Here is a 22,314-nt window from a genome sequence, read left to right as displayed (position 1 = left end):
GCAGACCCCGTCCTCCCTGTGGGGCTCGGAAGCTGCTGGCGTCGCTGTTGCCTCTGACGCTTCGACACCCTGCAGCAGCTTGGGGATGACTCGGCGTTCACCGAAACAGCGTCCTTTCTTTTCAGGTGCCCGTTTGAAAGACCACACTCTGTGAAGTTTCGCAGTCTTTGATTACTCTCGGAATCCAGGACCATAACATACAGCATGTAAAGCACAAAGTGGAAATGTGGTCTGCTATTAGAAGTCATTTCAGTGAAAGTGGATGTATTTTTCAACTGAGGGGAGTAGGCAGGAACCTGCCACCGAGTTCCCATTCCGTGCAGGCTCGGACGTAAAGCTCTGGGGCCGAAGGGCTTTTTATGTGATGAAGCTAAACCCTTACCTGCATTTCTCACCTTTCAGGTTACATGGCAGTCATTCGCGACTGTCAAATATAAAGATGCTTTAGACACCATCCAGAGATCATCTTTAACAAGTTTTCATGTGAAAGTTGATAGAAACATTCTGAGCTTTGCTAAGAAGATACTTCTAAGCTATCTTCAGTTGGATTCATTTTTTGAGGGTTTTTTTTTTTTTTCCATTAATGGTGACAGAGAGAAAATATCCTGAGCTGTCTCACATCTGAAAACCAGGACATGTCCACAAGAGCACTCCCTTTTGCCCCTCCTTTCTCAAGCAAAATTTTAAACTGGTGACGTGAAAAAAAAAAGAAGAAACTTGGTTTCATGTGATTTTTTTTTTTATCAATTAAAAATTGTAAGAATTATGGGGAAAATACTGGAGCAGAAATAAAAACCAGACTGTAGTACTAAAGAATGCCTCATGAGAGAAACTCCTGTGTAACTTTTCCCACAAAGATGTTTACAATAGACGCACATGAAGAGAAGCCCTCCAGTTGGATTAACATTCAGGTAAAAGCAAAAAATGCCCAAGTGTGAGTAAAACTCTTTAAGAGATCCCCAATGTGAGCATAAAAATGTTTCGACATTCTAGATTCGTGTCTGAAACTTGGAACGCTTTCAGTCATAGGCTCGGGACTATGTTTGGCAGAATCAGTGTTAGACACACAGCCATTGCCAGGGTCCCGCGAGCATCTCCGAAGTCTCGTTTTATGTTAACAAGGACATAGATAAACAGCGGCTGGAGAATTCGCAGCGGGGGTTCCAGTTTGGCTGGTTGGGAGGGTCCCATTGTTCACCACGTAGTGGCCCAGGGGTGGGTGTTCGCTGGTTTCTTTATATCGCAGAGACCTATGGCAGTAGAAGTAGGGACAGTGGAGAGAGAGAGAGAGAGAGAGAGAGAGAGAGAGAGAGAGAGAGAATGAATGCAGTCTTGACCAGCGGGCACTGGTTGGGGGATGCAGACCTTTGCCGGTCATGTTAAAGACGGCGGGTTTAAGCCTGAGTTCGGTGGGGAGCCTGTAAACGGAGGAGCCATTGCGAATTCTTGTGGTTTCCACTTTGCGATCGGAGGCTCATCATGAGAGTCCTGTCAAGAGAGATGTTGGTTTGGCCTAGAGAACGACAGTGCAGGTGGAGAAAATGGGGTGGATCTGAGAGTTCAGTCGGTTGGAAGTGGAGGGGAAGCGAGGAGGAGGCGGGTTTGGGCCCAGGTGCCTGAGGCCGTAGTGTTAGTCAGCGGAGGCGGGTCACGCCGTGATAACGAGAGCCTCAGAACACCAGGCCGGTACCACAGTTTTCCGCCACGCAAACTGGGCTGCAGGTCCGAGGGGTGCAGCAGGATGCTGTGCTCCATACCCCTTCAATGCAGGCTCCCCCAAACCTGTGGCAGGGGACGCAAGAACTGGCTCTCTGGCGCCTCTGTTACTTCTACTCCTGTGTCATTGGCCAAAGTGAGTCATGGAGATGGGTGTGGCCGGCCTTTTATTTCAAGGGACTGGAAGTATCCTCCTCCTCTGGTATGCCCAGAAGCAGCACAGAAACAAACAGAAAAGCTGGCGTCAAGTGCTGCCACAACCCCCCCTTTAAAAAAAAAAAAATAGAGAGAGAACGCCGAAGGAGGAAGAGATTCTGGGGCAAAGAGTTTAGTTTGAAGTATGCAGCTGGAGATGCTTGTGAGATAACTAAGAAGTTGTAGCAGATCTGCGGTTGGATATTTGAGGAAGGGAGGGAAGGGGGAAGATTCGGGTTTGGGATAAATACCTAGGGTAAATACCTAGGAGTAGAATTGCTAGGCTCTATGACAAATGTAATATCGTAAGAACCCGCCCCAACTGCCCTACTGTTTAATCAGCCATGTGTGAGAACTCAAGTTGCTCTGAGTCCTTGCCATTGTGGTGTCTACTGAAATAAATATTTATTGCTATTTAATCATTAAAGAATATAAATGAGACATAAAGGAATCGAGGAAAATCTATTGTGAATATTGCCGGGCGTCATGGATTTTTCGAAATGTGATTTTGTTTTACGATTGCTTATTCCGTTATGGCTTTACTGTAAGTTATTAAACCCATTTCCTATTATTAAACCTTGGGACTGTTTATAAAATTTTCCTATTGGAAACAATCCAGTCGCCATCTCCGCAGAGGAGGCAGATTGCAGTACTTTATTAGTGAAAGTTGCTTACAACCACACAGGGCTCTGCTGGTCTCTGATCTGGGGATTGGGTTGAAATCCGTTTGAAATTTGAGGAGCCTAATTTGATCTCACTTTTGAATTGCTGGCCCCCGCTACCTCCTAGTGGGTATGCCAAGGAGTACCCTCAGGCAGATGTTTGATTTTTGCTCAAAAAAATAAAAAAATGTAATTAGTGTCTGTTGGCCTTCCGGAGTTTTATACTTTAGTATGCGGCTGAATTAATTTTCGCCTAGAAAAACTTTAAGTAGATGTTTGAAATGTCTACCTCAGTTTTTCAAAAACCTCAGTCAAGTTTCATAAACTTTCGCTTTTAGCTGTGTAGCTTCCCAGTGAACTCTCTTGTACCTGAGTGAATTGATTTGCTATTCTTTGCCATAATAAGCTCATTAAGTGGCGGGGCCCGCAACCATGAAGTCATTTATTTCAGTTTGGAGTGCTTGTTCTGAGGCTGTGCTCTCGCAGAGCGAGATGTCAATTAAGATTATTCCTTGTTAGTGGAAATAAAATCATGTTATCTGCTTATAAAAGAACCTCTCTGTTCTTTCTCTGGGGGCGGGGGTAGCGGTGGGGGAGTCTATTCAATTCACACGAAAGTTTATCCAGTCATCAAGTGAAAAGGTAAAAAGATAGAGGTCTTCTTGAAGGGAACCCTGCCTCCTCTCTCCGGTCGTTATGATCCGAGCCGCGGGGTCCTGTTCCTGCCACACTGTCGCAGAAGTGGTGTCAAGTTGCAGGTTCTGGGACGGCATCGAGAAGTGAGTCTGGGCTCAGCCCGGACAGCTCGGGCCGTGTGATTCTGGGCCATGGAGTCAAAGTCAGAAGCAAGTTCACTCAGCCACCATCAAAATTCTGTAAGTCCGTGATGGGAAGAAGCAATAGGGACCAGAATGGAAAGGTGTTTCTAGCCCCCCGCCCCTCGTGGACTGTACTGGTTGTAAAAGGCTGGATTTGCCGTTGCAAAGAGGCAATACTGACCGGCTCGTGCTCTGTGCCTGGCGCTGTCTGCCGAGGCCGGAGGAAGTTCGTCGTAATGGTTCAGGACACAGACTTCGGACTGGCTAGGCTGCCAGCTAGACAAGCGAGTGGCCGGTTTCCTCGGGGACGCCATTTTCTCATGTTTATTGTCTGTGTCACAGTGCTTTTAGGGAGATCGTGTGAACACCTCGCCAGGGCCATCATCTTGCCGTCATCTTGGTACTCATCTCGGGAAAGCCGCGAGATGGGTGGGTACTCTGGTTTTCCCCATTTTACAGCTGAGTCAACTTAGGCGCAGAGAGCAATTTCCCCGAGGCCACGAGGCGGGGAAACTAGGGGGAGAACGCAGGCGGTCGGAGTCCGCCCATCTCTGGCTGTCACTGCTCACACTGCTGCTCTTCAATTTAATAAGAAAGAAACGGCCACAAATTTTAGGCAGAATCTACAGTAGAGCAGATTAGGTCTCCAGGGAAGAGGGGTGTCTCTCGCGCTCATGGCCTGACCCTCCAGAGGACTCCTCCACACGCCCACGGCCCTGAGGCAGGTCTGGGGGTGCATCTCCTAGTCGGAGGGGGCCAGCTCAGGAAGTGGCATCACCATGTCCGTGTGCTGTCTGCTACGTAAGGCAGAATCCCGGGTCACTCGACTTCAGCGTCTCCCTCTCTCCAACCCTGTACACAGTCCATCCTCATCAGTTCCTTTTAAAATTGCTCATAAATCATCACCGGCTCCATCTCCAGGGCCAGCCCCTCTTCGCCTCCCACCCCACCACCCCAAGCTGCTATCAGTCACTTTCTCACCAGGTTTGGGTCCCTTCCCGTCTGCTCCCCCAATAGGCTGAAGTGTAATGCAAATCTGGTCATCCGCTGTGCCCTGGCTTAAAACGCGGCCCACTTCCTCATTCAAATTCCGACCTGTCTGACTCCAAAACCTGTCCTCTTTCTCATGCTGTCTTGTCTCTATAAAGTTTGGGGCAGTTGGCTTAGATTCAAAAAGCCAAAGAAAGAAAGGTTCTTAGGCGTCAAGTGGAATCTGGTTTTCTTTGTCCTCATTTACTAACTTCGTGCCTCAGATAATTAGATCCTAGAATCTGACCCAGACATGTCAGCGGAACTCAAGTGTTCCACAAAGATTTATGATATTTGACCTTTTTTCTTGGCAAGGCGCAAAGTGGATCATGAGAGAAAAACGAGAAGATGCGTGGTGGCCTTTTCTAATTTTTTCACGATCTCTCTCACTAATCTAGCTAGGGAGCGTACGTGTGTGTGTGTGTGTGTGTGTGTGTGTATTATTTTTTTTATTATTGGTTTGTCTTTTGCATGACTGAGTCCTTATCAAAGCAGATATCAGCAGGTTGAGTCTCAAGTTTGCTAGAACCGAGTGCAGGTAAAAATAATTTAAATCCTTAGCATCCAGTTTACCGAGGTAAATTGTAGAAGGTTCTCTGTGAGCAAATCGCCAGCAACGAGCTGGAAGGCCCTCTGCTTTCCTCTTATCAGCTTCTAACCTCCCCGCTTCGCAGGGCGCGCAGACGGATTGTGGGGGAAACTGCCCTGGGCGCAGCGCTGGGGAAACAATTGCTGAGCGCACCGATCCATCAGAATGTGCTGCTCGGGCTGGCAGCCCGCAGACTGGCCGCCCCGGGGCGGGATCGGCAGGATTCGCGTTCAGGGTGGAACTGCAGGCCACCTTGTCTCCGCTTTGCACAACGCGGTTACTTTTAACTAAACGTGGTAAGGAATTTCTGGATTTGCAAACATGTCTACGGAACCGGAACCGCAACCCTTTCATTCGTCAACAGCAAACAAGGGCCCCTGGACCCACTGTTTGTGTAAACAGCTCTTCATGGTGTTTGTGTAAACAACTCTTCAGAGTGCGGCCACCTGTTCCCGCTGATAGCATGTGCCCCGAAAGTATTTTATCTTAAAGATAACCTCCAGTAGATTTGTGAGGGAGCCCAGAGAAAAACCAGAAGGGAGAGGTTTCCGTCACACAGTCCGGGGAGCGCCAAGGGAGCCTGCTAAGCTGAGAGACGAGAGCAGGGTCTTGTTTTCCTTTGTCCTGCTGGGGGTCGTGGGCTGTGCCTGGTCCCCAGAGGGATAAAACATCTAAAACCCTGACGAAGGGCGGGATCTGCTTCTTTTTTTTTTTTTTTTTTTTTTTTTTTTTATGGAAACGTTCCTGAGAAACATGAGGTTCCATTTGGGGCCGGGACTGGACACTCTGAGAGTGAAGCCGTGTAATCCTTGGCCACTGTGCCTTCGTCCCCATGGAACCCTAACTTCTGGGGAGCAGCTGGGGTCCAGATCTGCTTCTCCTCTGTTGAGCTGCTTAGTGGAGCACTGGCCACTTCGCTGAAGGATGAGGCAGCAAAGCCAGCGAGCGGGGCCGCTGGATGGGCCTGTCCCTCCTACGGACGAGAGCTGGAGTCACTCTGGCCCCACCCGTCTGAAGGCACACAGGCAGCGGGGGCGGCTGTGTGGTACTGGTGGGCAGGTCCCCTTCTGTGAGGGGGGGACCGTTAAATGCCTCGGCCCAGAAGACCACGTCTCCTTGGAGAGAAGGGATCTGGAAGGGGGGTTCCAGTCACCTGCCGGTACTTACAGAGCTGTCCTGTGACACCTCCCAACCCAGTCACTCAGCGAGAAACTTCTGCTCATCCTTTAAGCCCAGGGGAAAAAAAAGCACGTCCAAATCTATAACACCTCCTTGGACTTCAGGCTGAGTTATCATTTCCTCTCTACTCGCATAACAGTGTGTCGAGTTCTGTTAAGATGCTTAAGGAAAAACAAAATTGCGTGGTGGGGCCTCCGCGTGTGTCCCTGGAGGAGAGGGCAGACGGCTGCACCCAGGCACCTGACGCTCAGTAAATTAATCGCGATGATGGCGATGATGGTGGTGATGGTGGCGATGGTGACGGTACCATCGCAGGCCCCGTTCTAATTGCTTTATGTGTTTACTCTTCCTAACCGTCTGTGAGAAAGCTTCCGCTATTGTTGCAGTTTTATAGATGAGGCTGTTGAGGGTGAGGCACGTTATGTAACTTGCCCGAAGCCACAGAGCTGTGGACAGGGCAGAAGCAGGATCGCCGCCCAGGCAGACATCTGCCCCTCGCGCTCACTCACAGCCTGGGCTCGTCCGGAGAACGGAGCCGAGCGGGCAGGAGGAGGCCGGGGCTCAGGCCGTCCTGGGCGGGCGCCTGTGTGCATGGCATGGCGCCTCGCCTTCCAGGATGACTAAGCCTGTGCTGAGCTGTCAGGTGGAAGCCGCCGGAGGCCCGGCCCGGCGCTCCCCCCTCTGCAGAAGGCCAGAGCTGCTAATCTGATGCAATCAGATTTCCTAGGGCGGCCTTCCCAGCTCTGCCGTTGCTGGAGAGACAGGGAGGGAGAAGGGAGTTTCGCGTATTGTTTTTTGATCAGCAGGTTTGGAAACTTGGCGTGTTTGGCTCACAGGACGGTGGAACCGCGCCAGCATTTCCTGTGGCCTGCAGTCTGGGTTCTGAGATAGGGACCTGGGTCCGGGCTTTGTGTCTTCCACTGGGGAATGTCAGTGCTGGGCGCAGAGTGACAAAGACAGGGAGGAGGGGAAGTGTGGGGGAGGGGGCGGGAGATGGGGGCTGGGAGGAGCGGAGCCCTCGCTGACACGGTAGCAGCCGAAAAGGATTTTGAAAAGCAAATGCCCCAAACCCAGCACAAGGAGGGAAGTGTGTGCGTCAGTTTGTGAAATGATGAACTTTCCATTCGAGGTGCTGATTTCCTCCGTGCCCAGAACTCAGTCAGAGTCGAGGGATGAGAGGCAGCCGCTCAGCTCTGGGCTCATCTCGCTTTTCGACGGAATTTCTCCAGGAGGAAAGTGAATCTGGAATCGGCCTCATTTTCACCTCCGAGCGCCTCCATTTCTATTTCTGTCCAATGGGGCCAATGAGCAGCGAGCCGCTGCTGGAGGAAATGCCTAAAGGTTTTCTATACAAATAATTCTGGATTGTAAAAAGCGTCATTGGCTTGAGCAGTTCTTCGCATTAAGAAGAAGAAAAAAATCTCACAACTTGTTTTTAAGGGAAGAGTGTGATTCATTCACTTGTCTGAGAGATAGTTATCGAGCCGCTATTTGCCATGCCATCTGGTCAGGACCAGAGAGAGGAACGGAGATGAATAAGAATTCCCCTACCTCAGGAACGCAAGTAAACCTGTAGCAGAACGTGTGGAGAGGTGCTTTGGTAGGTGCGTCGTGAACACCTGGGAGGACAGGTGTGGGGCAGTTGCCTCTAGCTCGGGAGGCTGTGGGTCAGGGGAATCTCTCGGGAGCTGGCACGTGAGATCGGCTTTGACGTCTAGGGGGGAACTTTCGAAGCCACCCAGGGGAAGGGGAACACTTCAGGTGGGGGGTGGGGCATGACAAACGCAGGCGGGAAGCATGGGAATCGGGCAAGCCCAGGAAATGGCAGTAGCTCCACGAGGCGAGGGGCAGCCAGTGCTGGTCAGCACACTCGGTGGACGGCGACCCGCCTGGGCGCGGCCGCGGCAGGTCTGAGGCCGGCCTTCGTTACGCGGTGCTGCCAGCAGCCGCCGCGGAAGGACCGTCGATGGTCTGGAGGGAGAACCTGTTTGCCCGAGTCTGCCTCGCGGTCGCTGCCCGTGTCTGAGGGGTGGGCGCAGGGGCGCGGTCTGTGGGGAAGGGCACACTGGTCATGCTGGGAGGCAGGCCGATCGTGTGCTCTGCTCCCTGGACCACCACCCAAAGATTCAGAGCGGTGAGCGAGGTGTTCAGGTCCTGGCTCTCCCAAATACAAAATGTCTGTTTCTTTCGCTATTTATCTTCTGTTGATTTGCACGGTAGAAGCCGTAGTTAATTGAATTCTGCTGTCTTGTCGGAAATGGAAAGATTTCCTTGGAAGAATTGGGCTGCTTTCCTGGAGACGAGCCCACAGACGCAGGTGATGATAATTCAATATGGGTCTCAAGCCAGGAGTCTTCTCTGCCATTTCTCACTACGTGCCGGCCAAGACGAGTCGGCAGTTCTTTTTCCTGAGAAACTAAGGAGGCAAATGGTCTCAAAGCATCATTTCCCAAAGAGTGTCCCATGACAAACCAGTGCCACAAGATGCTGCATGGGGGGAAGAGTGGGAGAACTTTCTAGACAGATACATTTGGGAAATACTGGATATTGCATATGAAGAGTCCACATATATATTCATTAAAGGCCTGAGGAGTCCTATAACAAGGGAACCTTTTTCAAAATATGGTATGGCGATTAAATACCTGGGCCGTGGAATCGGACGGATGTAGATAGCACTCTGGCTGGGCTTTCGATGTGGCCGAGGGACTTGGGGCGAGCTATGTCCAGATCCCAGTTTCCTCGTCTATAAAACACTTTAGTAATGGTCCCTATTTCATAAAGCCGTTATGTATTAGTTAGTTAGTTAGTCTTAACTATGACTCCTTTACTGCAGGGCTTGTTGGTCCTTTAGTGTGGCATAGAGCAACCCCATCAGCAGGCACGCAGGAACACCGTAGAGAAGCCCCATGCGTCCAGGGACCTCCTAGCTCCCTTACAAGGCAGAATGGTTGTGACGTTTATCTAACCAGGTGTGTAGACTTCCCGTGAGTGGTTTTTAAATTTTAGTTTGCATGAGAATTATTATATCAGGCTGTTTATATCTCTGCAAATCAGGTAGCTTCTGTGTATCGGGCAATTTGGAGAACAGCAGACCTGGTTTTACTGCCAGGAGCTCTGATGGGATGTCGTGAGGTGGACGCCTTGGCTGACGACCGCGTGGGAAAGGCCCGCTGCTCCCTGGCGATGCGTCCGCGGTCGGGACGCGCGTCCTGAGTGCCCCAGTTCTCCAGGACTGGTTGGGAGAGGCCGACCGGAAGCGTTGCAGAGTGACCGGCACAGAGTGCGGAGGACACTAAGGGGCCACGTTTGTTGGCTGAAGCTTCGAAAAGGATTTTCCGTCTTCGTTCTGCCTGGCCGAGCATTGGGCCTGCGTGTCGATGTTCTTGGGGGGTGCGGGGAGGTCGACGAGATAATTTGTCTGTGTCACGTTCAGCGATGGGGGGCCCCGATCATTAGTAACCTGCCCAGAGGACTTAGTAGCTCACAACTTAACTGGAGGATGATTTCTTTCTTAGCGGACATTTGGCAATGTCTGGAGATGTTCCTGGCTGTCGTGACTAAGGGAGGCGATCAACCTCCAGTGGGTAGAGGCCGGGGATGTGGCTAACCATCCTACAATGCACAGGACATCCCTATGGCAAAAGACCATGGCCGCAAATGCTCCCCGGGCCAAGGATGCGAAAGCCCGCGATGCAAACTTCCTTCCCTGAATTTCCTCAGAAGCAACAGTGACTATATATAGAAGCCTTGAGAGCTATCTGTTCCCTCATGGAAATATAAATTCAGAGGATAAGATGTAGACTTCTGAGGATAACGACATGGACCGGATTTTTCATGCTGCAAATTGTGCACCTGAGCCCCGTCCCTCCCACCCCCCAGGGAGCCTGGCTGTCCCCGTCTGTGCTGTTTTAATCTGGGGACAAGGGATGAGGTCCGATTGGGCTGGGTTAAGTGCTCTCGGGGGATGACCCCAGCCTCTGTTCTCTCGGGGCTGCTTTCATACCACCCCCACTTTATTCTCCATGGAGATGTGGGCAGAGCCACGTTATCGTATTCTCACCTGTTCAACAGGTTTTACGTGAACAATCTTTGAGAAATAAAAACCAGTTAAAGGGGAAGAAAAGCGCCCTGGGCCTTTGATTCCTGGGAGACTAAATGACCTCGTTCAGTGTAACCCTAGACTATTCTGTGTGGAGTCTGGAGGAGGGTGCTCCAAATGCATTTTTTATTTTTATCATTTGTTCTCTTGACCCTCAAGAGTGGGTGTTCTTTGTTTTGAGTAGTGCTACCCGATATTCACACTGAGCCTGTTTTCACATTAGAGACTGTTTTCTTAATTCCTCTTCTTGGGTGTGTAATTGCATCTGGACCCTAAATTGAAGTGATGTGATACAGATAGGATGCCTTGTCCTTGGAATTCTCGAGGGAACCACATGATGCACAGGCTATAAAGAAGACCGTCTGCTTATATTTGCACATATGACACTGCATAATTATTTAACACGTTTCTGTTGTTGAATATTCAGATGTTTTCGAGTTCTGGGAATAGCAACCAAAACAGCAATTGGCATCGTTACGGTTTAGTTAATAATTATTTCTTGAGGAAACATCCCAGAAAAGTAAAAGTACTCAAAGAGAATGCGAAATGTTAAGGTTCTTGGTGCAGCTTGCCGGAAGTACCTCTGGAAAGTTGTACTAGTTTGTACTCTGGATAGACATGCGTGGACGTGACCTTTCTTCCTGAAAAGTCACAACCAAGAGATCGGGTAGCAGTGTTGCGGGGTCGAGTGCAGTGAATGAACCCGCCGATACACGACTTGACTGCTGTGGAACTCATCATGACTGCTGTCCCCACTTACCTGGCGTCAGCCGGGCACCTGTTTCGGGAGCACGCCAGACCTGCTCCGGCCTCAGGGTGCTGTTTCCTGGGCCTGTGATGCGATCTCTCCAGATGTCTGTCTGCACGGCTCCACTCCTCGCCTCTCATCAAATCGTGCTCCTACCCCTCGCACACAGGTGTGCTCACCTGCTTCAGATTGCCTTCGCCTGCTCGATTTCTCTGCCTATCCCTTGATGCCATCGAACATCGCGGCCCCGGCATCGAGCTCAGGTGCAGAGTGGGGCGCAGTTACCGTCTGTCGCATGAGTGACTGCAACGCGGCTCTTCCTGGCTAGCACGGATTAGCCGCACAGCGACCCCCGCCCCCGCCCTTGGCCAGAGGAGCAGCGGTTGTGTTTGGGTTCGTTTCCTTTACTTGCCCATTCTGGCGTAGTTATTTGTACAACCGCCGGTGTTGTTGAGGCTGCCGTCATTAGCTCTGCTGGCTCTGCCGTCTCAGGAATGTCCGCCTGCTGCGGATTCGGGGACTGACGAAGCTTACGCTGGTCTGACAAACAACGGACTGCACGAGTCCGATTAGAATCTTCATGTAGAGGTCAATTTCATGGGACTTTGCCTCTTCATGTTCAATCTCACTCGCAGTAAGAGAAACACATGTTACAAGTGCAGCGAGATCTATTTTTTTTCCCCCTAGTGCATCCATCAGGTGGGCAAAAGTTCGGTCTGTCGGCGAGGCTGCGTGTCAGCAGGCAGCCTCCTCCGTTGCTGGAGGGGGTGTAGATTACCATAGCTCCTGTGGAAATGACCGGCGTCAAATTTTATTTATTTATTTAAATTTTTTTAATTAAAAAAATTTTTTATGGTGACATTGGTTAACGAGACCCAGTAAGTTTCAGCTAGAAATGACCTTCAAAATTTAAAGCTGCATTCGCTCTTCGACTCAGCAATTTCACCTCCGACCCTGTCGTAAGGATGCACTTGCACGTGTACAAAATGGTGTGCGCATAAGGGCATATTCACTGCAGCCTGCTTTATCACAGCTCAGGGCAAACCCCCTCCCTCCCCCAGGAACCGAAATGCAATATTTGTACTAAAATAGAAAGATTTAGAAGATATGCAAAATGAAAAAAAAAGGTATAGAATGCTGCCTTTTATATTAAGAAAGGAGAAAACATACTGTATTTTTGCATTTGCCTTATATGCATGAAGAAATTCTGGAGGAAAGCAGAAGAAACTAGTAATAGTGGGTATAGCCCGAGGCTGGAGGGCTGGGGGTAAAAGTGGGTACTGGGTGGGCGGGCCACTTTGGGGGGCGGGGCATCCTACGTTGAATGGATTTACACACACATTCGAGTTTAGAATTACGTGAACGTTTTACCTGTTCAAAACATTCAGTGAAAAGTGTCATCCCGAAAGAAATGGGCTGGCCTGGGAGAGGCGGCTCAGGAAAAGCTTCCTGCTCCGTGGAAGCAGCTCCGTTGGGTCGAGGTCCGCTGTAACGGCTGGCGGGCCGCACCCGCGTGTCCCCGCGCGGTCCCCTGCAGGGTGCAGGTGCAGGTGCACTGTGCAGACCCGCCTTGGGGACGCGGCGCGCGCACGTGTGCGCGTGCGCCCTGGGGCCGCGCTCCTTCCTCCTCGTGTCCTGGTTGCCACAGCGCGGGGCTCTGTTGGTGACAGGCAGAAAGCATTTTAAAGCAACGCTGCTTCCTGACCACGACTTCCTGGGCAGGCTCCCCTTCCGGAGACCGTGAGCACGTGGGGTCGACGTGCGTTTCTGGACCCCGCGAGTCCGGCGGCCTCGGACCCCCGCGCGCCGGCTGCAGCGCCCCGGGCGGTAAGGGGCGCCTCGCTCCCCCCCCCCCGACCCCCCGAAGCGTGGGGCCCGCCGCCCCCCGCGGGGCCGGGGCACCCGGCCGCCCGACGCCAGGGCGCGGGCTCCTTCCCCCCGTGCGCCTTCCCGCCTCCGCGCGGCCGGCGGTGCAGCTGGCGCCGGGCGCCGTTTGTGCCCTGAGCCGTTTCTTGTACCTAAACCACCAGTGAAAACAGGAAGTGATGAAGCAGAATTCGCGTTGCCTCTGCAGCGAGCGACTTTTCTTTTTTCTTTTTGTCATTCCTCTCTAGGGATAAGCACGTGCGGCCGTCTACCCTGCAGCCTCCCGGTTCCAGCGGCTTTGGACGTTCTCGGGGTTCACAATGCCGCCCCCCGCGGACATCGTCAAGGTGGCCATAGAATGGCCAGGCGCCTACCCCAAGCTCATGGAAATCGATCAGGTTAGTAATGCCGGTGGCAGTTCGGGCGCGTTTTGGGTTTTCTTTCTATTCTGGAATTGTTGCAGACTTTGAGATAGCTATTTTTCTCCCTTTCTCTCTCTGGCTGTGTTGAAAAATCTATGCAATAAAAGTTGCAGTGTAGTTTGACTTCCGTTCCCCGTGCAGTGGTGATGGATGGGGTTCTTAGACTCCTCCACCATCTCCTTGGATGGTGTCAATACGGAGCTTGTGTCCGATGCTGAGGGAGGCGAGAGGGACAAGCAGACCGGGCTCCGGGCAGTTGACACAGCGGAGGACCCTGTCCCAGCCCTGCCTGGCAGGGACTCGTGAATATATGCGGCTCGTTTGATCACAGGCAACAAAAACTTAATTTTTTTGAATCGCGTTTCTCTTCGAGTTGTGCAGAAGCAGCCTAGTGCATTATATTAACAGCCGTGTAAAGAGAGTGGTATCGCAGGCTCAGTCTGGGGTCCAAGCCGGTTGTAATGCGCTGATTATTGCGAGGTGCCCCGTGCCTCCGGTATGTTGTCTGGACATGTAATAAATACTCAACACGTAGTTACCGAATGAAAAAAATATCAAGATGATTTTTAAAATGGTTTCACCTATGGAGACATCTTTATGGTGTAACTCTCATGTACTGTTCGATTATAGGGTATCTCAGGAAGGTTACTTCTGTCATTTTAATGAGTCACAAATGAGTTAAAGAAAAAAAATGGGTTGAGACTTAATGTATATTTAAGGCTTTCACAGAGCAAATAATATAGGGTTCTAGATGGCTTTCTGCGTTTTCGAAGTTAAGGTACAATGGACACTCCACGTTTTATCTCTGTTCTTAATACTATTATGTTTATAATCTATACTGTTTTTTTTTTTTTTTTTCTGGTTAGATTTTATTACCTGGTTGAAGACCACTGTAAGATTTATATGGCCTGTGTGGCTCCAAACACCTCATGAGAATAAATGATACAGGTCAAGTCAGAAATAGTTGAGCTTGAGCCTGAATGTAAGAAAGGGTAACTTTTTTTTGGATTGCTGCTGAAAAAGGCGTCCTCAGACCTGCCCCTCATTGTTACTCTAACTGCTCTGTGAGGCGACTTTTGTGTGGCTCCCGAAGCAAGCCTTGTGGGTAGAGAAGCCCGTTCGATAGTTTTACATGCGTTTGTATCGGGCAGCAGGGTTTTATCCTTTTTCTCGTGCTTTTTGTGAGAGGATACAGGTTGCATTTTACTTGGAAATATGTCTGGGACGACTTGGCACCAGCTAAAGGTAGTTAGGACGAGGTTTGGCTACAACCTAAGAAAACAGCGCTTCAGCGGGGTGAGGCTGGCCCCTCAGGCGTGCGCGGCAGTGTGGGGTGAGGCTGGCCCCTCAACGTGTGTACGGCCTGGCGTGCGGGCGCCCGGGCACCTCTGCCTTGTGGCTCTCCCTTCGGCCATGTGGGGCCGAGGACCCGTGGCTTGAGCACCACCCGGGAGCTCATTGGAAATGCAGGGAGTCTCAGACCCCACCCCCGACCTCTGCCCCAGAATCTGCATTTTCGCAAGATCCCCATGGAATTCCTCCCTGTGGTTAAGTCCTCCCTGCGGTTAAGTCGGAGAGGTGCTGAGCCGGATTCCTGGTGCCTCTGTCTGGCGGCCCTCAGCCTGCTCTCTGTGTCTCCGAGTCTGTTTTCGTTTTGTGTGTTCATTCGTTTTGTTCCTTAAGAGTCCACGTGTAAGTGAAGTCATATGTTTGACTTATTTCATTTAGCATAATACACTCTAGGTCCATCCATGCTGTCAGAAATGGTAAGACTTCGTGTTTTTTATGGCCGAGTAGTATTCCATTGTGTATATTTACCTCCACTTTCCGTCCAGCTGTCTGTGGATGGGCACTTAGGTTGCTTCCATATCTTGGCTATTGTAACTAGCGCTGCCATGAACATAGGGGTGCACGTATCTTTTTGAATTAATATTTTGGTTTTCTTCAGAGAAAAACCCAACGTGCAATTGCTAGGTTATAAGGTAGTTCTATTTTTAATTTTTTGGGGGGCCTCCAAGCTGTTTTCCATAGTGCATGAGGGTTCCCTTTTCTCCACATCCTCGTCACCACTCGTTTGTTGGTTTATTGATGATAGCCATCCTGACAGGTGCGAGGCGATTTCTCACTGTGGTTTTAATTTGCATTTCTCTGACGATTAGTGATGTTGAGCATCTTTTCATAGGTCTCTTGGCCATCTGTATGTCCTCTTTATAGAAATGTTTATTCCGGTCCTCTGCACATTTTTAACTAGATCGTTTTTTTTTTGGGGGGGGGACGTTGAGTCGTATGAGTTCTTTATAAATTTTGGGTGCTAACGCTTTATCAGATGTATCATTGGCAAATATCTTCTCTCATTCAGTAGGTTGCCCTTTTTTTTTTTTTCGTGGTTTCTATATATTATTTTTGAACACGTTTAGACTTATAGGAAGAGTGCAGAGATTGCACAGAGAGTTGCCATATACCCTTCACTCGGCATCCTCGAATGTTAACATCTTACTAAAATGTGGCACATTTGTCACAGCCGAGACATTAGCAATGACGCGTAACTGGTCACAAAACTACAAACTGTATTTGGATTCCGCCAGTTTTTCCACTAATGTCCTTTTTCTGTCCCGGCATCCAATCCCGAAATTAGTTGCTATGTTTGCTCAGCCTCCTCCAGGCTGCGACAGTTTCTCCATCTTTCCTTGTTTTTTAATGGCCTGGTGGCTTTGAAGAGGAACCAACTTTGTTTCAACACAATTTCAAACGCAGAGAAGTGGCAAGAATAACACGAAGAACTCGGTCTACTTTTCTGCCTTTTATCTAGATTCACGGGTTATTAATGTTTTGCTTCATTTGCTTTATTGTTTTCTCTCTCTGGGGTGTGTGTGTGTGTGTGTGTCTTTTTTCTGAACCAGTTGCAGGTGATTTACAGTCATCGTACCCCTTTACTTCTAAATACCCGGTGCGTCTTTCCCGAGAACAAAATCCTTCTTACATAACCCTCATCTCTTTATAAAAACCAGGAGTTTAACACTGTCACGTAACTCAAAGCCCACAGTCCATATTGAGGTTTCACCGTTTGTTCCAATCAGGTCCTTTTTAGGTATTTTCCCTGCAGCCTGATAGCCATCCAGGGTGCTGAGTTACAGTTACTGCCCCGTCTCCCTGACCTCCACTGCCATGGAGTAATTACTCAGACATCCTTTATCTATTGCGACCTTGATGGTTTTGTATGATACAGGACAGCTATTTTGTGGAATGTCCTTCAGCTTAGATTCCTCTGGTGTTTCTTGCCAATCAGGTTCAGGTTTTACATTTTTTATTTTTTATTTTTTTTTGGTGGAAATGCCAGAGAGATGCTGCTGCTTCCTTTTGGGGCATCGTATCAGGAGGCATGCGATATCGCCTTGTCTCATTCTCGGTGACAATTCCAGGTTTTGCCAACGCAGACACCAAGGCTCATAGATGTTCAGCAATTTGCTAGTTAGTGAGGGCAGGTCACAAACCCAGGCCGCCCTCACTCTGAAGACTGAACTTCGAAACAGTTGGCAGATCGTAGGCCTCCTGCTAATGCTGATGGGGACTCAAAGGGGAGCCTAGTTCGTTATCGTCCTGCAGCTGCCGATGTTGGAGCGGGACTCAGGGCAGCGCCGGTGTTAGGTGTTGTTTCTCGACCGACTCAGAGTTGGCACAAAAAATTAGAAATGTGTTTTCACATGCAGTGAAGACTTGAGCAATGATTAAATGATTATTATTTGGGTTTTCTCGTAATTTTCTGCCGTGTTCCATAAAGTTCACATAACCTCTCCCATGGCACATTACCTCCGTTTAGAAAGCTCTTTGCTCTTTTTTTTTTTTTTTTATAACTTGCATAGCAACTATTTCATTAAAAAGCATTGGCGGGAGTTGGGTTCGGCGTCACTGGCCTGTGGGTTCGTGGAGCCTGGTGTACCCCTCCACTTATCACGCTGTGTCATCACTGTGCATCAGCATAAACCGGGGGTCCTTAGCCTTGAGCGTGGCCAAGACGCACCCAGGGAGCCTGCGAAACCGTCACAGTCTCAACTCAGCCAGGGAGAGTTTGTTCCTGTCGGCCAGGGTGGGGCCCGGTGTCTGGCTTGTGATGGGCACCCAGCGGGGCACCCACATGCCATGACTCGGGGGGCTCATGAGAAACGGGAGCCCGTGAGCTGCTTCGTCGGGGCTGGTTCTCTGGCCAACGGTCCTTAGGTCACCACCGGATGTTTAATTAACAAGCCGGCGGGAGAGGGAGCTTCCGAGTGGGCGTCCATCCTGCTCGTGCCCTTGGTCCCGGGGACAGGGCCTGGCGCAGCCTGCTCTGCCTGCCTTCTCAGTGCTCAGGAGCGGAGCTGACCGTGTCGCCGGAGGCCGTCGGAAGAGATGTCAGCTCGTCTGTTCGCAGCCTCTGCTCCAGCCTTCACCGCCTGTCCTCGCGTTTCGGCCTCGGGAGCCGCAGAGGCGGCGGGCGGTGGCCGTCCCCGCAGGCCTTTCTTAAACTGCGGCTCACCGAGCCTCACGTTCACTGAACCGGGTGGCCCACCAGACACACACGGGCTCCGGGACGTTGGAGCCTGGCTGCGTGCCCTGGAACCCCGCTTTCTGCGGGGGGCCCAGCTAGCCCCTCTGAGCCTCGGCGTCTTCGCCGCGTAAAGCCAAGATAATATTTTGCCGCTTTCGTGGTCGTCGCGAAGATGAAAGGAAAGCATGGAAGGAACGTGGAACCCCGGCTCGGAGTGAGCGCCCCGTGAAGGCAGCGTTACTGCTGCTAGCTTCAGCCAGGCATCACGGGATTCGGAAATGAGAAAACGCCCGTCTGCCTCTTTATCCGCCCTTCCCGTGAGAACAGTTTCCCTTTCTCTTTCTTTCTTTGCCTAGCTTTTCAAATATTGAGGAAGGCGAGAGATTCAGGCGGGGAGGCAGGGGGTCGTCTAGTCCCACAGGCCCGCGCCCCGCAGGCCCGCGCCCCGCGGTCCCCGCCGGCTCCCTGGCACTGCTCCGCGGTGCTTCCGTCCGTCTCTCGGCCGCTCGCCGACACGTCTGCTGCTCCCGGCACACGCTCTCCGCGCCTCCGGGTTCTCCCGCCCTCGGGCACCTCGGTGAGGACGAAAAGCCGCCACTTCTGCCTGGGCCTCGGAGCGCCCCCGCTGCTGGGCTCGCGCCTCCACTTGCCGCCTCTGTCCCCTGCCGCCCCCTCTTCCTTCCCCACAGCCGGCACAGAGCGGGGAGGAGGCCCCGCTCTCTTCCCTGAAACCCCCGTGTTTTTTGCACCAGGCCTGTGTTTTTGCCCGAGGCGTTCCCCCATCGAACCCTCTTCGTTTCCCTTCCAGAGTGAGCTCTGCGTTCCCTGCCCTGGAGCACCATCTTCTTCGCGTAGTCGCCCTCTTGCTAGGGCGCGTTTTCCTGTCTCTCCGTCCCAAGCTGATCTAAATGTTCTCGGTATCTGTCTCCTGTGTTGCTTCGGGAGCTGCTCAGCCCTGGGATGAATACGACTTTCCTCTCCGGACAGCTGCCCTCTTTGATGGCGCCAGTGCCCCCTAGTTTGCTGAGTCAAGTGGCCTTCTCCGCGCCATGCCGGCCTCGCCCCCCGGGGTCCGCTCGGCAGCGCGGCGCGGCCGTGTCTTGCAGCTCCCTGTCCCTCCGTCGGCCCGAGCTCCGAGAGCCTCCCCGCTCGTCTGAGTGGTCCGTGTGACTTCCCTTCACGGTTCCGTTTCTTCCTCCTCCTTTCTGAGTCCGCCACAACCTCAGCGCTTAGCGCTCCGGTCCGCACGTCACTGCTGGCATTCTTTGTCTCAGATGCCGTGCTCCCTCCTGGCTTTAAGTATAACTTGTCTCTAAATGACCCCAGCTGCGGTCACCAGCCCGGCCGGCTCGTTCCTCTCCCTGTTTGTCATCGCTCTGTCTCAGCCTTCAGGTGCCTGCAGCACACAGGCAAACGGCTAGCGAGACTGCCCAGACGCAGCCCTGAAGAAGGGTCCGGTAGCCGCGCCCGCGTTCGGAAGCGCGTCCACGCAGAGGAGACATCGCGCAGCATTCGTGCTCCTCCGTCTGACCTCGCGCCCGGCAGTCCTCTTCGCGTCTCTCCGCTGGTGGGACTGAGGCTCTTCGAGTGGCTCGGGCCCCTGCTTCATGGCTCCCACCATCAACGCCGGCCTGACTGGGGCCGCCACTCGTGCCGTTGCCAGGTCGCCTGCTCCATCCGCTAGCCACGTGATTTCCCGGGGCGCGTCATGCTATGAGAGCAAAGAAAAATCAGGGACGACGTGGCGAGTGGTCCGGGTTATGACAGAAGGAGGCAGCCTGCAGTGAGCCAGGACCTTGAAAGTCTGGTTTCCTGGGGGCCGGACACAGGGAGAGGCAGCTTGGCCTGAGGCCTGTGCGCGTGGACGTTGGGTGGACTGATTGGACTCGAAATTTGGGCAGCCGCTTAAGTGCCGTGTGAGTGGGGACAAGCCGCCCGCTTTATGAGGAGGAGCTGGCAACCCTCACACACCTCTCCTGGTGCCGCGGGCCTCAGTGAGACAATCACTCAGCGCTCGGCTTAGCGACGTTACCATTAGGAGCCGGTTATGATTTATTCAGCGTGGTGCACAGACTAGAGCACGCTCCTCGTGTTTCCAGCCAGACTGGAACCAATAATGCAAGCTTTCCCTTCCGTGCATTATACCCGGCTCCTCAGCCTGAAAACCCGTAATTCCCAAGACGTTTCCATATTGAGAGCCTCGTGGATGAAGACGACGTGGCGGCCGAGCTCCGCGTGCAGAGTTTTGAAGTCAGAGCTTTAAGATAACGTGGAACACACAATGTGAATGTACTTAACACCACTGCAGTGTACATTTAAAAATGGTTAAGTCCGTAATTTTTACGTGGTGCGTATTTGACCATAATAGAAGAGACGAAGGTTCCGTAGGATCGAGAAAATGGAACTGGATTTCTGGAAAGCTAGGTGCCGGCCTTGCACGCGCAGGAAGGAAAAGCCGTGTGCTTTTCCTGGACCGTGCTTCCCCGAGTGGGTGGGCTGCAGCAGGGTCCTCAGCCGCGGCACTGGATGGTTCCCAGTTGGGAGGGCTGTCCCATGCACTGTAGGATTTGGTCGGTGTCCCGGCCTCCACCCACTAGATGCGAGTAGTATTCCCTCCCCCTGGTGTGACAACCAGAAATGTCTTCAGACCTTGCCAAATACTCCCTGGCCGGTGGACAAACTTCCTCCTGTTGAGGATGGGCTAAGTCAGCGACTCCCAAGCCAGCCTCCGCGTCAGAATCGCGTACGGAGCGCAGTGGACACGCCGAGAAGATGATTCGCAAGTGCGCGTCGAGGTCCCGGGACTCCTGTTTTCATCAGGCTCCCTGGTGACGCCGAGGCGTTGGACCCAGGTTTGGAGAGCACCGTCTGCTGGTGATGTGGCGGACGCCCTCGGTCACTTTCAGCGAGGGCCCCGGTGGCCCCGTCAGTCACGTGGTCCTACTGTCAAGAGGACCTTCGCTTCTGCGTAAAGATGGCGTGCTGAGCCCGTGGGATGTGGTGCTGATGCTCTTTGTGCTGCCGTTACGCATAGAAGGACATTGGGACAGGTGTAGTCATCCCTCGTGATGTTTGCAACTGTTAAGCTGGGTCCTGCAAACACTGTTTCTTAAACTTCCTTTTCTGGTTTGAGCCGTGTGTGTGTGTGTGTGTGTGTGTGTGTGTGTGTGTGTGTGAGAGAGAGAGAGAGAGAGAGAGAGAGATAGTCTGTATGCTCTCACAAAATCCAAACAGTTGCCATGCTTTGGAAGAGGACGACAGCAAATACATGCCTCGCTTCAACCGAGAGCTCAGTTTAATGCAGCAAGAATGAACTCCAGCATTCTGCTCTTCCTTCTGAAGATGAGCCGTAGGTTTCAGTGCACTTTCTAGGTCAGTGGGGATGGTCTTCTCTTCCATCCTATTTCCCTTCCCCGGCTCTGTCCCGAAGGGCATACTGGGCAACTCAGGACAGAGCCTTTTACCAACTGTGTTTCTCTGACCTGGTGACTACATCTCACCTTTCTAGAATCTTCTGTGCATGTCACACTTTGTACTTTATTTTCCTGGTAGGTCAGCCAGTGCTTTGTGGCGGGTATCTAAGTGCCTAGATTTCAGCATGCAGAAGGACTCTGGGTCCACAGGAAAAGGCGGTGTGTTCTTGAGAAAGGCAGCTTGTGCATCCTCCTTAGGGCCATGGGGACCAGTACATTGTGTCCGGAACTCTGAGGAGAGGAAATATGTGCTTTTCTAGTTTTTTTTTTCCCCTACATTTCCATCAACTGTATTCGTGGGTCCTGCAGGTCAGTGGCAGCACCAGCGTGCTCGACAGCCCCCCTCCCACGCCCCATGCCCCTCGGGGAGCACGTCCTGGGGCGTCGACCTCCTCGGTGGCTTTGGTTCTGTCCACCGTGTCTCCGTCCTCACGGCCCCCGCTCCGGCTCACCTCCGCGAGGTGACTTCAGAAGCATCCCAGCCGGCCTCCCTGCCGCGACCCCTGCTCTCCCTCCGGTGCGTTCTGCCGGACGCCGGCCTTCCCGGGTAGCGCTCCCCCTGCCCGTAGCGCAGGACGCGGACTTCCCTGCCGCAGCTGCCAGCACCTGCTGCCCGCGTCGCCAGCCTCGCTGGAGGTCTCTGCGGCTCGCCCCCGCCCCTCTCTCTGGGTTCTCCTTCTACCTGACACTTTTCCCTTGCGTGCACGGACACGTCTCAGATCAGAGCTTGTACGAACGTGATCTCCTCTCACCTGGACAGCGCCGCCCTCACACCTCTGCCTGTCTGACTGCTGTGCGTTCTCCATCCCGGGGAAGCGCGAGCTCCTCGGCGGGAGTCTTTGCTGGCTCCCCAGGCTAGACGAAGGCCCTGCTGCACGCGCCGTAGCCCGACACGGCTCCCCTCACTCGCCGCGCGATGCCCCGGGCGGGCCGCGTGGGTGATAAGCGGAGGAAATGGTGATGTTCGTACTTCCGCTGCCCAGCGATCCGGAC

At 52.3% G+C, this 22,314-nt stretch overlaps 1 protein-coding gene across 5 annotated transcripts in view; it reads left to right on the top strand.

Annotated features, from left to right (window-relative positions):
* ELMO1 (engulfment and cell motility 1) overlaps positions 1 to 22,314 on the top strand; it is a 422,552-nt gene that overhangs the window by 66,198 nt on the left and 334,040 nt on the right. For 2 of the 5 annotated variants that reach the window (XM_036230489.1, XM_036230485.1), the window contains exon 2: positions 13,150 to 13,299. In XM_036230489.1, coding sequence (XP_036086382.1) covers positions 13,222 to 13,299 — 78 coding nt within the window. In that variant the 5' untranslated portion in view covers positions 13,150 to 13,221. Of the gene's footprint in view, positions 1 to 7,212; positions 7,793 to 12,694; positions 12,863 to 13,149; positions 13,300 to 22,314 lie in introns of those variants that run through there. The other 3 variants (XM_036230487.1, XM_036230488.1, XM_036230486.1) reach the window with 3 other exon arrangements.

Source organism: Rousettus aegyptiacus, unplaced genomic scaffold (assembly GCF_014176215.1).
Source record: "Rousettus aegyptiacus isolate mRouAeg1 unplaced genomic scaffold, mRouAeg1.p scaffold_m13_p_13, whole genome shotgun sequence".
NCBI classification, from domain to species: Eukaryota; Metazoa; Chordata; class Mammalia; order Chiroptera; family Pteropodidae; genus Rousettus; species Rousettus aegyptiacus.
This window is presented reverse-complemented; position numbering and strand designations above follow the sequence as displayed.